Source organism: Ambystoma mexicanum, chromosome 9 (assembly GCF_040938575.1).
Source record: "Ambystoma mexicanum isolate Mex_15411 chromosome 9, UKY_AmexF1_1, whole genome shotgun sequence".
In the NCBI taxonomy this organism is placed as follows: domain Eukaryota; kingdom Metazoa; phylum Chordata; class Amphibia; order Caudata; family Ambystomatidae; genus Ambystoma; species Ambystoma mexicanum.
Genome location: NC_090931.1, coordinates 786,424,024 through 786,438,170, shown reverse-complemented (window position 1 = coordinate 786,438,170; position 14,147 = coordinate 786,424,024). Strand labels below are relative to the sequence as shown.

The 14,147-nt window shown below is 46.6% G+C and overlaps 1 protein-coding gene across 2 annotated transcripts in view; it reads left to right on the top strand.

Moving 5' to 3' along the window:
- The window catches only part of PGAP1 (post-GPI attachment to proteins inositol deacylase 1), a 1,466,013-nt gene that overhangs the window by 297,798 nt on the left and 1,154,068 nt on the right, over positions 1-14,147 (top strand). For both annotated transcript variants that reach the window (XM_069615724.1, XM_069615725.1), the window contains one exon: positions 8,278-8,330. In XM_069615724.1, coding sequence (XP_069471825.1) covers positions 8,278-8,330 — 53 coding nt within the window. The remainder of the gene's footprint in view (positions 1-8,277; positions 8,331-14,147) is intronic.

Sequence of the window (14,147 nt, the reverse complement as noted above, 5' to 3'; positions counted from 1 at the left end):
ACTGAAAGAGAATCGTTATCGGAGTACTCGTACTCGTCACAGTCAAGATAACGGGAATATAAACCTGAAAATAAGAAAGCAACAGGACATTTCTATGGAACTATTCCTACGCCTCTCAGCCAAAACATTGACTGCATAATCCAGAAAGTCAGAGAACTAGATGACAATCATTAGAACAGTAACCATACTCTTTGCAATCAAAGTAAAGAAAGTGTCATTGACAAAGACAACAAAACTGTAAGAGAGAATCCGCAAGATAAGGATGAAAGACTGTATATATATATGTGTGTGTGTGTGTATGTATATATATATATATATATTTATTTATTTCTGAGGCTTGTGGAATCTGCTTAGATCACATGATGTGCATAGGCCGACATCTAGTGGAAGCTGCAGAGTATTACAGTTTGTTTTTTCGAAACTCGAAAAGGGGCGTTGAACCAGGGCATGCCAGTAATACTATCCCTAGTGTGACACCCACTGTACCCATGATACCTCACGCATGTAGGACCCTCAAGATTGTTTTTTCCTGCCATACCAGTTGGACGCATATTGCGGAGTTCCCTTGGCATTTGCCAATTATACTAAAATTATTGTTAAAAGTTCCCCGTTCTTTCCACCCTATGCCGAAGATTGATGCCGGTGAAGATCGAGGATACCAGCCATCGAAACTCCACGACAGACTATGGGCCTCGGAAGGCCTCTGGCCTCGGCCCGGGCCTTGGAAGGCCTCTGGCCTCGCCCTGTACAATTAGGGAGGTTCGGGGGTCGTCATACAGGCTCCCACATTTATTTCCTACATATACCCGCCCGCTGCCAAATTGATACATATGGAGAGTACTCCAGGCAAAATTTGAAAGACGTGTAAAAGGAAGTTCCCTTGGGTAGATAAACACAATACGTGCAATTTGTGTCTCCCACGAGACCATCCTGAGGCAACCTGTCGATCTTGTAAACTCTTCAAGCCGAAAACACTCCACTAAACGCTGGGCCCACTATGCCATGCAACAAGAGGCCATGGACACCGAAGGGGCTTTTAGCGATGGCAGCAACGCCGACGTATCGGACGGCGAGGGCAGAGGGGTGACTTCAGACAACCTCGCGCAAGCCACCGACCCCAGAGGACTGGCCAGTGGCCCAGTTATGGGGACAACACCCGGCGGCATAAGCGCGACACACACCACTTCCACTAAGCACATCAGCCCCGGCCGCGACTCGACACGAGTGTCGAGCGATCGGCAACGGAAGACACAGAGAGAGCGGTCCAACGATTCTGTGTCCTCTGGGCGTTCTCGTTCACGATCGCCTCATGACAAAGACCAACCGTCCGCGGTTGGGAAAGGTGTTGCACTCCCAATACTCCCAGAGGCCCGATCTACGGCAGACGATTCCGACCTCTATCCCCAGTCAAGACGCATAGTGTCTACTCCCGAGATTCAACGCCCTTCATCCAAGACCACCTCCGAATCTCGAACCACACCCGAATCTCGACGCGTGGTGTCAGATACCACCTCCGAATCTCGATGTAAGGCGTCCGATTCCTCGGAGACCCCTAAAAGCACTGGGAAACATTCCTCTAGTCATAGGAAGGGGGAGAAACAACACAAAAAACCTTCAGAACACCATGTTCCCAAGGAGAAACAAAAGGCCCCTAAATCAGTAGGAAAGTCCAAGGTCCCTGACCCTCCCACTAAAGGTAAAGTTATCCCTCCCACTGCTCTCGACATGGGTGTGGATGAAGAAACAGAGGATGTCGTGGTTATCCCTAGTTCCAGCCAATGGCGCTCAGCTGATATCGACAGGGTTATGAGAAGAATGTAATTTATGGCAGATTTCTATGAAAAAGACCCTCATTATTTTCATAGTTATACCAACACACCAGCTACCTCGGCCCCTTCAGGGTCCAAGGATTCTCAACCCCTTAATAAAATACCCCGCTCTGATGCCCAGATGTAGGATTTGGTCACAGACCCTTTGGTCTCTGAATCTTACTATCCCGAGTCATATTGTGATGAAACGGAACCACAAATGATGGAAGACCAGACAGGGGTCTCTTATTATGGGGATGATGAGGACCAGGCGGAGGAGGAGGAGGATGAGGCGGAAGCCTACAATCTTGACTCCCCAATTCCTAAAGAAGCCCCGGTGCATAGTTCACCGGTAGATAATCAGCCACTCCTCAACGAGGTTCTGGCTAAGGCAGCAGCCCATTTTCAAATTGACACACAAGGTGTCCAAGAGGACAGGGATTTTGCGGAAGAGATCCTGAGTGACGAGAGCCATTGCTCAGGCCATCCCTATATTAAAGTCTGTCCAGCGCAGGATTGATCCCTTGCCGTTAACTCCAAATCTTACTCGTGCGGTTAATCCACGAGTTGAAAAACTATCCCATGCAGCACCTTCTGATCCCCTATACATTAGAGGACAATTAAAATCCGACTCCCTGGTAGTAACAACCACCAGAAAGAGGGCTGGTAGACCACTCGCTTCTTCGGAAGCACCTCCTGATAAAGAGAGCAAGAAATGATATACTCTAGGCAGGAAATTTGCCTCCACCTCCGCCTATCGGGCACGAATTGCAAACACCACAACTCTTTTGGCAAGCTACAATTGCCACCAGTGGGAACAAGTAGCTACTTTGGTATCCTCCGCACCTGAACCACTGAAGAGCCAGTTGGCTCAGCTGGCATTTGATGGAAGATCGTTATCAGGATGCATTCTAAAAACCAACTTTGATGCAGCAGATAATGCTGGAAGACTAATCGCAGAAAGTACTGTGATAAAGCGTCACGCATGGTTAAGACAGTCAGGGTTCAAACCCGAGACCCAAGCCACTCTTATAGACATGCCGGTAGAGCCAAACGTTCTATTCGGCAAGGCAGTGGAGGAAGCCTTAAAGACAGCTAAGAACGAGTATGAGACACTAAAATCTCTCGGACAACTTACAAGTAAACCCTCAGGTCAGAGGGGAAACTCTAATTTTCGTCGTTTTCGGGGCCAAAGCTCCCAGAGGGGTTCAAATTATCATCAAAATCAAGGAACCTCATGGGGCAACAACCAGTTCCAAACATCACAAGCCTTCCCCAGAGGGCAGCGCAGAGGCTGCACTAGAGGTAGAGGCAGCCCCGCCAGAGGTGGTACGTCACCCAGTAAACAGTGATGTTCCGCTTCGGGTCCCCTCCCATGCATCACCAGTAGGGGGGGAGCATTTCCACCTTCACCCACGCAAGGGAAGGGATCACTTCGGACAGATGGGTGCTGTCCACAGTGTCCGCAGGATACTGTATAGAACTACTAGAGCGCCCCATGACCATCCTCCAAGACAGAAGGTACACTCGTCAGAGCACCAGAAAATCCTTCTATAGGAGATCGCCATTCTACTTGCCATAGAACACGTCCCGGGCAACCAGGTAAAAAGGGGTATTTATTGAACCTACTTCGTTGTGCCAAAAAAAAGATCTAACAATGCACCCAGTATTAGACTTTCACCCTGCAAACAAGTATGTCAAGCCACAAAAATTCCACATGACTACACTCCAAGAGGTTATCCCCTATTCAAAAAGGGGGATTACATGGCAACATTGGACATGAAAGATGCCTATTTTCATATTTCGATGTTCCCAGCGCACAGAAGATTCTTGCGTTTCAAAATAGACAACCAGCACTACCAGTTCAAGGTGCTGCCCTTCGGTATAGTCTCGGCTCCAAGACTATTCACCAAGGTACTGGCGGTGGTGGTGGCGCACCTACGCAGGGAGGCAATCCCAGTGTACCCTTACCTGGATGACTGGGTCATCACAGGGCAAACCCCCTTAATTTGCAGATTAAACATCCAAAGAACAATCAACCTCCTCTTCCTATTGGGCTTCTCAATCAACGAGAAAAAAATCGAGCCTGGTGCCAAGCACCTCAAAACATATCCCACGAGCTGTACTAAACACCCAAGATGGGTTGGCCTTTCCATCAGAGGAAAGAATTGTTGCTGCAAATTCCTCAATATCAGGCCGGTCGCCAAATAAGGGTGCGCAAAGCAATACATTTGCTAGGCATGATGGCATCTTGCATTTACCTGGTTCGCCACGTGCGCCTGTGCATGCGACCCCTGCAGGAATGGTTGGCGAAACAGTGGTCTCAAGCAAGTGGTCAGTGGGACTATCTAGTGGTCGTTTTGCCAACACTAGTACAGAGTCTTCACTTGTGGACAAGAGAGAATCTTACGAAGGGGAAACCCTTCTACGATCCAGAGATACAGGCTGTTGTCACAACAGACGCCTCCCTAGCAGGGTGGGGAGCCCACTACCTGCACCATACAGCTCAGGGTCTCTGGTCTCACACAGTGGCTCAGAACCACATCAATCTGCTAGAACTTTTGGCAGTCTTCAGAGCGGATTGGGCATTCAAACCCTTCATATCCAACCTGTCAGTGCAGATCCTAACAGACAGCACAACAGCAATGTTTTACTTAAACAAGGGGGCACTCGTTCGCCAAATCTGTCCAAGCTTGCCCAGAGAATTTGGAGATGGGCACTCAAACGGAAGATTTACCTGTCATCCCAACATGTCCAGGGGATCTCAACTCGCTAGCAGATGCTCTGAGCAGGGATCCCCTTCCAGAAGAACACGAGTGGACACTACACGAAGAAGTCGTAGGAAACCTCTTCTCTCAGTGGGGTTTCCCCACTATAGACCTATTTGCCACAAGCGAAAACCGGCAATGCCCAGACTTCGCATCCAGGTTCCCCCAGCCAGGCTCCAAGGGGAACGCCCTATGGATGAATTGGTCAGGGATGTTTGCCTACGCTTTTCCACCAACCCCTCTGATGAGGAAGTATCAAGACTTGATGGTCGTGTAGGCGATGATACCTCTGTCCCCAAGTCCCACTCGAGCAAACAATCAATATACTGCTCGAGCAGCCCTTGAAGCCACAGGTGGTGAATGTCGTCAGCCGGAACCAGGAATGCCGGAAGATGTCCCCCCGACCACTGTAAGGCAAACACGCGGGTTAGATAACAAATATACCCCGTGCACAATCCTTAATGTTATCTACAAGGGAGCTTACCCTGAGTGGTTGTTTGGAAACCAGTGTTGATGTGGGGTGTTTGTCTGAGGGAGCCGGCAGGGTTGACAACAAGGTAGCAGCCTGGCAATGCACTTGAAGGATGGAATCACCACCTGATACGGAACTTGGTACTGTGAGCCAAACAATATGGCACGTGATCCAGAGAGCAGAGTCTAAACCAAGGGGCAATCCAATTGCAGTCCATGAGGAAAGCCGAGGTCGTGTCCAGGGGGAGCGGTTCAAGACAAGGTACCAAACAAGGGAAATCCAAGAAGCAGTCCGTGGGAGGAGCCGAGGTCAAAGCCAGAAAGAAGCAGGTCCGGGCGAGGTACAAAAGGGGAAGCGGGTCGGAATCCAAGGGCAAAATCCGAGATCAAGAAAAGCAGCGTCAAGTCCGTAGTCCGTAGTCCAACCAAGATCAGCTGTGAAGCGCGGATGGGAGTTCGCGCGTCGCTTTTAAACGCTCGCTCCAGTGACCATGTGACCCACGCACGTGATCGTGATCGGACGCTCCCGCGATCACGTGGCTCACACATGTGATTGGCACACACACGATTGGACGCGTGGAGGAAAAGCGTCCAAGCGCCGGCAGCGTAGACGCGGAATGCCCGTGGCGCGTCTCCACGGCAACCGCCAATGCAGAAATGGAGAGCGAGGCATAAACCAGCGCCGCTGAGTTCGGCCAGCCCCTTGTCGGCAAACCTGAGGGTGAGGATGTGCAATGTTGCGCGTGGGGACTTGCTGTGCTCTATGTCTCGGCAGTGTACTGATGGAATTACGGGGTGGAACAGGAGGGCTTGTGGATGTGGATGGGGCGTGACAGAAAGGTGGTCAACAAGATCCACAGGGAACCGATGATGCTCATCCTAGTTGCTCCTATGTGGACGAGACAACCAAGGTACCCACACCTACGCAAATTGGCGGTGTGCGACCCCATCAAACTCCTGTGCCGGTACAACCTACTCTCCCAGCACGAGGGCCTAACAGTGCACCCTCAGCCCAACTCAGTGAACTTGGCAGCATGGCTCCTGAAGTCCTAGTGTTCGGACATCTCAATGTACCCCAAAGATGTATGGATATCTTGAAAGAGTCAAGAAAACCTAACACAAGGCACTGTTACTATGACAAATGGAAACGATTTGTTATTTTGTGCCAGAATAAGCAAATCAACCCAGTTGATTGTACTCCTTCTAATGTCGTCACCTATATGCTCCACCTATTGGATGCAGGGTTAGTGTTTAACTCACTTAAAGTGCACATGGCAGCTTTATTAGCCTACACCACTTCCTATAACAAAGTGTCATGGTGGAAAAAAGTGGCAGTTGTCAAAGCATTTATGGATGGGGTAAAGAGACTCCAACCTCCAATTTGTAACCCACCACCAGGTTGGGACCTTAATGTGGTACTTGCTAAACTCATGGGACCCCCTTTGAGCCCATGCACAAATCTAGTCTCAAACACTTGACTTATAAAACTGCCTTCTTAGTAGCCATCACATCCATAAGGAGGGTCAGTGAAATTCAAGCTCTGTCAGTGCAGGATCGTTTCTTTACTGTTCATAAGGATAAACTGGTTTTACGCACTCACCCTAGGTTCTCACCTAAGTTCATCTCCAAATTCCATGTTAACCAGTCTATTGAGCTGCCTGCCTTTTTCCAAGGACCCAAAATTTCTGCTGAGGTGAAACTCCACACACTAGATGTGAGGAGGGCGGTCCTCTACTATGTAGACAAGACCAGACCGCTATGAAAGACAGATCAGCTGTCCGTCTCCATAGCTCCAGGAAGAGAGGGCGATCGTGTCTCTAAGAACACCATCTCAAGGTGGATAGTCAGATGTATCCAACTGTGCTATTTCCTTTCTAATAAAACGCTGCCTTTTATGCCGAGGGCCCACTCTACAAGAGGTACTGGAGCCACTCTGTCTTTTATTGCAAATGTACCCCTTAACACCATTTGCAAAGCAGCTACATGGAGCTCTATTCACACCTTTACTCAGCACTACTGCATTGACACTCATTCCAAGACAGATACTCAAGTGGGACAAGCGGTTCTAAGACATTTGTTCGCTCATGACCCTTCTCACATCCCACCTCCTTCTTCTAACACTGCTCGCTAATCTATGCACAGCATATGTTCTAAGCAGATTCCACAAGCCTCAGAAGGGATACATTACTTACCATAATCGGATTTCTGATGCTTGTGCTTAGATTCACATGCGCCCGCTCTTCCTCCCCTCTGAGAGAAGGCGCATGGATGCTTGTAGTCTTATCTATCTTACCTGCTTGGATACTCTGTACTCACGCTACACCTCATGCTACCTCATGTCAGAAAAAATACAATCTGAGGGTCCTACACGCATGAGGGATCATGGGTACAGTGGACGTCACACTAGGAATAGTATTACTGGCACGCCCTAGTTCGACGCCCCTTTTCAAGTTTCGAAAAACAAATTGTAATACTCTGCAGCTTCCACTAGATGTCAGCCTATACGCAGCATGTGAATCTAAGCAGATACAAGCATCAGAAATAGGATTACAGTGAGTAATGTATCCCATATAAAGTAAGTGATGCATACAATACAGAGACTAAAGTTAGTGAATTAAATAGAAGAGAAATTAGCCTCAAGAGTGAAACTCAGAAGGTTGGTTAACCTTCCCCTGGGGAAATTGAACAGAAACCTTTGGGAAGAGAGTTAAAGAGAAAAGTAACAAACTAAAAGAAGCCACTGACAAGGGAAAAGACATCCATATAGAACCAAGGAAACTCCATATTGAGAAGGAACCCAAGAGTAACAAAGTATTAAGAGAACTGTATGAACTCAATAGATAATTCACCAGAGACTATTTGAAAATCAATTATTGAACAGCAAACGTGGGAGAAGCAAGAACCCAGGAGAAGGGAGTCATTCTCCCGCCTTTAGTTATTAAGATAGTGGAAGGGTCTGTTGGTGTTTGTTTGGACAATGGACAGATTCCTTTAAGATATTCACTAATGACTGATGTGCACCTTAGTTGTTAGGTGGGAAATACCCTATAGAATTAGGGAAAGATGATCAGTATCCTTTTCTTTAATAAATATTCACATAATGTCTTACAAGAGTCTGTGTCCTTCATCTTACCCGTTACACCTATCAAAAACTTAATTTTATATGCGGCTGCAAACTATCCAGCAGCTATGGGTTCAAGACTAACACTGTTACCATTTTGTTTCAACAGAGTTCATCAGTGCCTAGATGTTGGGCTTTGAGTGACCATCTTTCCATAGTATGGTAAGCAAGTAGAAAAAAAAGAAATGCAAGAAGCATATTTATTCTGATTGTTTTTGTGTTCCTTGCTTATTGTTTACTCCTGTATGTGCTCCTTGGATACTTAAGTAATTGGGATATTCCTGTTGTAAAACCCCCCAAAAACAAGCTTTTGCAACTGAAAAGACAGCAAGTTATGAAAATACGAGATACTTATTTGCACATCCTTTGCCTAACACCTGAGAAATAACAATGTTGTGGTCCCACCTCTAATTCTCTTTTCCTTTTTAGTTTTGCCTACAAGCTGGCAAAGGCAACTTTGCCAAAGTGTTCCTGTGTAAATGAGATTTTGTATTGGTGCAAGGATATATTGTAATTTGGATGGTGTATACCTTCCTGGTGTAAATGCATCCAAGCTAAGTGTATAAATCCTATCTTGCTGTTTTTGGTTTTTGAACTTAAAAGCACCATTGTGTGGCCTAAACAATGCTGCAGAGAAGAGAAAGGGAGTTGAGAATCAGTTCATAACAGGCCTTGTCCTTCATCAAAGCTCTTCTAAGTTAGTCATCATGTTCTTGTCATGGTCCATCATCACTCTCCTCTTTTGGCAGACCTCCTTCATCACTCCTTTGGCGCTGGCCTTCAACGCATTCCTTCCTTCTCCTTCGTTCCAATCATTTTCCTCCTTCACAATCCTCCTCCTTTGTGTGACAAGTTACTCAATGAGTCACCAGACAAAACCACTATATTTTTTATTATGAAAGTGTACAAAAACAGGCCTTTTCAGGCAGAGGTGTACAGTGATCACACCTACACTACAATCACAAGCTTTTGAGGGGGCTACCAGCTTCCCAACCCAGTCTCCCAACTCCAACAGGTCATAATCCCAAATCACTATAGCTGGAGTACCCCTACTGTCTGCACTATCCTGGTCCTAAGTAGGGCACAAAGGGCTTGAACTTATCTCCGATAACCTCAGGGATTTCCCACATGACGTACTGGGATAGTATGTTTGTCCTGACACACTCTCCTCTCAATGGCCATCTTTTAACCTTTTCCTCACCCACCTGTTCCCTCTCTGCTTAACATTCCGGATCTTTTATATCTCTCTCCCTTCTACTGTCTCCACTCGCCAACTGGTGTGTCTTGTGTCTTCTCTATACACCGTCTCCTGATCTTACTGTTCTCTCCAAATATCACTCCTCTCAACACTACCCCTTGTCTTTACTTTCCTCTACCCTACTTTTTCTCTTTCTCTCTCCGTCTTTCCTACTATCAAACCCTTCTACTCCTCTCCCTTTATAAGTACCATCAATTAAATGTTTACTCTTTTGCATACAAATTGTCAAATTGGTAACACTCTCAATCCTACCACCTTACTTTCACTCTCTCATAATACACCAGATGCAGGGTCCGATTGGCCCCTCTGCCTTTCGGCCCGTAGCCAGTCCAAAATCGTCCCAGGGGAATGGGGGCTGCTTTCTGGCCATGGCTGGGCCGGTTTGGAAAAAAAAGAAATTGAAAAAAATATTTTTTTTGTTGTTCAAATTATTATACATTTTTTCTTCAAAAAGCCTTTCATCCTTCTTAGGTCGATAAATGAGTACCAAACAGGTTGGGTGATATTGTATGCATATATGTTCTATAAAAAAGAGCTTAAGTGGAAGTGCTATACAATAACATCATTTGGCCTTGGACGTCTGTCATGACCCTTGCACCTGGCCCTCACTGGCAAGTCAGCCTTCCAGTTAGGGCCAGGTGAAAGGCCTTATAACCTCATCCAAGACTCTCTTGGAGTCAGTCCAGGCCTTTGGCGCCAGGCTCATAACCATCATTAGAATGGGACTATTTATTTTGGACTATTTAACTTGTGGGGGGGTTTAGCCAACATGGAGGCACACACATAGCTCAGTTACAAGGAACTGAGCTATGCGGTCTAGTATTTTGGGTGTGGCAGGCCCGGGACTACTTTACCTGGACTACTTTGGGTGTGGCAGTCCTGGGACTATTTTACCTTGACTACTTTACCTGAGACTATTTAACCCACACCCAAACAGCAGAACATGCTTTGCATTATTCTGCCGTGGGCAGCGTAACGCTCACCGTGTCCAGTTCTTTGATGCCAGCTTACCTGAAACTAAGGACCTGCAGAGAGAGAAAGAACACTACGAAACTTACCTGGAATAGTATCCTGTCTTCAATCCATCACTGACTTCAGTTCCACTCACCTGGTACGAACTCCATCATCCGGGACCGCATGCATCCTGGAATACCATAACCTGGAAAGAGGAGAAAGAAAGACAGCATTAGTAAGCGTTTACTCATGTTTCCTCCCGAATGAAGAAAGCCACACAATTCTTACCTGGGTAGTCATCTCCTGGTCAGTATCATTGCTGGAACATTACGGCGCTCGGTGAGGAACATCGCAACCTGCAAGGAGAGAAAAGACACAGGTTAGCAATATAAAAGGCGAAACAGCGCCGCGCATCGCGCATTACTCACCGGACAGCATCGCACACACCACGCTTTCGCCTACCGGCCCATGCTCATATTCAAACTGCATGACAACACCAAAATACCTTTCCATACCTAAAAGGAATGACGCAAGACATTATTATTCGAACTAAGAGGAGCATAAGAACTGCATATAAAGACTGTAAAGCAGCAAACCTATGGAGTCGCAGCAGGCCTGGATTCCCACAGGGGGGCGTGCACCAGTGAAGTAACTTGGTCGCTGCTCGCCCCCCAAATCTACGCGCCCCTGCCACGAGGAGCAGGACGGAGAATCCACCTTTTACATCGCACACAACAACATTAAGGTGAGGAGAAGGCCCAAGGGGGAGGAAGGAGTTGAGGCCAAGGGAGGTGGGAAAACATAAAGGCAATCTGGTATTGAATCCAGCTCTCCTATATTGTAGACCCATCTTTAACCAGAGGCCTTACCAAGGGACCGGGAGAGGGTTTGAGAGTGCAAATCATCCAATCAGGGCTGGGTGGCGTCCCTGTGGATACCAGGTGAGCGTAACACGTCTGTTTGGATTCACACTAATTTAATGTACTTGGGAACAATGCTATTTGATGCCACTTCCTTTTTGTCAAGGGGTGAAAGGTCGTGTTTCATTGCTTTCTGGGATGTCACTTTGGGGTGGGGTCAAATGACATCACTTCCGGTGATGTCATCAGAGGTCAAGGGTCACGAGGCGAGGGGTGGGCCGCTTTTTTGAGGCATGGGGTGGGCCACTTTTTTTTGGGTGACCGGACCTATTTCTTGTCCCAGTCCGACCCTGACCAGATGTCTCCTTCAAGTCCTCCTCCACCTGCTTCACCCTGATCTCTGTTCTTTTCGTCTCTTCACAGCTCTGCCGTTTTCACCCAAGCACCTCTCACTCTTAATTGAAGCTACTGCCTTTATATAGCACTTACCTTCCTTCCTGGAAGCTCTGCTCTTATCCCATTGATTACCTGAGTCTGCTGCTGGAGCGAGGAATGCAGGCTCACAGAGTCGCGCAGATGAGGAGCTGAGTATGAAGCAGATGCTGCGGTGGGTGGAATCCAGAGACGTGCAGAGAATGCTGTAGCTTCGACCGAAGCGGAAACTCAAGCTTGAGCAACACTGCCGAAAGGACCATAGAATCCTGTGGCCCACAAGTGCCTACAGAGAGCATACCCCAGGATGGGACGAAAGAACCAGAGCAAGCAAAGGGGCAAGAGAACCTTTTAGTCCTTGAGGGATGGACCGAGAACAGACCCCAGCATGGGGTGAGCAAAACCGAGCAAGCAGTAGGGTTAAAGAAGCCTGTATTCCACGAGGGGTCCACCGATAGTGTACCTCAGGATGGGGTTAATGAAAGAGAGCAAGCGAAGGTGCAAAAGAAACCTGCAGCCTGTGAGGGGCCTACCGAGAACATTCTACAGGACGGGGCGAACGAAAGAGAGCAAATGAAGAAGCAAGAGATGCCTATAACTCGCGAGAGGCCAACCAAAAAAAACACCCTGGCCAGAGCCCACCTCAGGCTAAGAAAAGCAGTAAACCGATACAAGCTAAATATACAGTAAACCAGAGCAAGGAAGCCAGGTGTTGACCAGAGTTTCTCAAATGTGGGTGCCCAGGAAGGCCTTGGAAAGAACATTCTTGGACTTGGGGCTACTAAGACTCCCGGTACAAATCTGTTTATCCCTGCAGAAGGGTCCAAATACTATGTTTGGGTGACAATGTTATTTTGAGCACAAATGGTACTTGAAGCGACATTTGTCTTTCAAGAACTGTTTTTGAGTTTGAGGCATCAGAGTCTCACCAAACTCTGGGGTCAAGGTTAGAAACCAGCCACCATTACTTCCTGGGGAGAAGTAACCCCTAACTAAGCCATAGCTTAGGTCCTTTTTCTTCTATCTTCTTTTCTGTAGAATAGAATGGTGTTAGGTTACCTCAGGTTTGGGACAGAGGACTAACTTTAGTTTATGCTACATCCTGACAAGCACCTTTTTGTTATTTTGTAACATAGGGAACACAACTTCGAACTAGGGATTAGAGCAGGTTTATCTTTATTTGATAAAGTAGTGTTGAACTATGCCTACGTGTCTGCCTCCCCTGTCAGACCTACTTTGTAAGTCCTACTGCACAGTCCTCCTCTGTCATAATCCTTGTCCTTTGTCAGTCCACATCCATCACCATCACAACCCTTCTCCTGCTCCTTCACAGCCTTTCCTCTTCATCACAGTCCTACTTCATCAAAGTCCTCCTTTGTCACAGTTCTTCTGCTTCGTCATAGTTCTTGTCCTTTGTCAGTCTTCTTCCTTTGTCAGAGCCCTTTACATTCCTCATTGTCATTCAACCACTAGACAGGCAGACTTGAACTCTAGAAGCAGCAAGTCTGTATCGGGGTGTGTATGTGTGGTAGCGCCCACTGTAATATCTTATTTGTTACATGCTATGTTTGTGATGTTTAGATGAGTTACCTTATTTGTTTGTTATGCTAAACTGTGACATGTTTTTGCTATGTGGTGTCTTTTTGCTATGTGGTTTTGTTATGTGATCTTGCTGTGCCCTGCTCTAAAATGCTTTGCTCTTAGGTCTTGGTATCTTACATTGTGTTATGTTATTCCACACTGTGCTGTGTTTTTAAGCTGCCGAAAAATATTGTGCAGATTGTGAAAATGTAGATGTTTTTATTCCAAATATAAAAGTATGTTAAATGAAGTCTGTGCTTTTGATTTACACCTTCCTTCTGCTTTTAGGTGAAGCATGTGCCCTCTCTGCCCACCACACACACATACACACCAACCCTTCTTTGGACTTCCACTTCCTCCCTCATTGCATCTGAACCAGTCCTTGCTTCTCCCTTGTTTTGCTTCTTTTTTAATTGTCCCTTCACAATTTAAATGTTGTAACCAAATGTGATTTTCTTGGTTTTTGAGAGTTTTGGTTGTTTTTTATTTGCATTTTGTTTAAATTTAGTCACCCTTTCTTTTTATTTTGTGTAACCTGATGCCAGTTTCTGTTGTACTAGCCAGTTAGGACCTGTTATGTTAGGTTATATATTGTGTTGTTTCTATGCCGTGTTGCATTAATGTCTAATCTATATATATACAAGAGAAAATCTGTGTGGTAGGATTTGTGGCAAAGCTTTGTTCCTTACACAATTCCACACTGTTTCACTAATCTGTACAGAATTTTGCATAGTTACTTGTTCGGCCCCTCCAGACACTACTGGCTATATGACATTTGGACACTCCACCCCGTTCCCCAGATTTCAGCACTATCAGAATGCGTTTGGGTTTGTGGCTTGGCGAAGCATTGTTCCTTATACAATGCCACACCTTTTCACCATTCTGCACCAAATT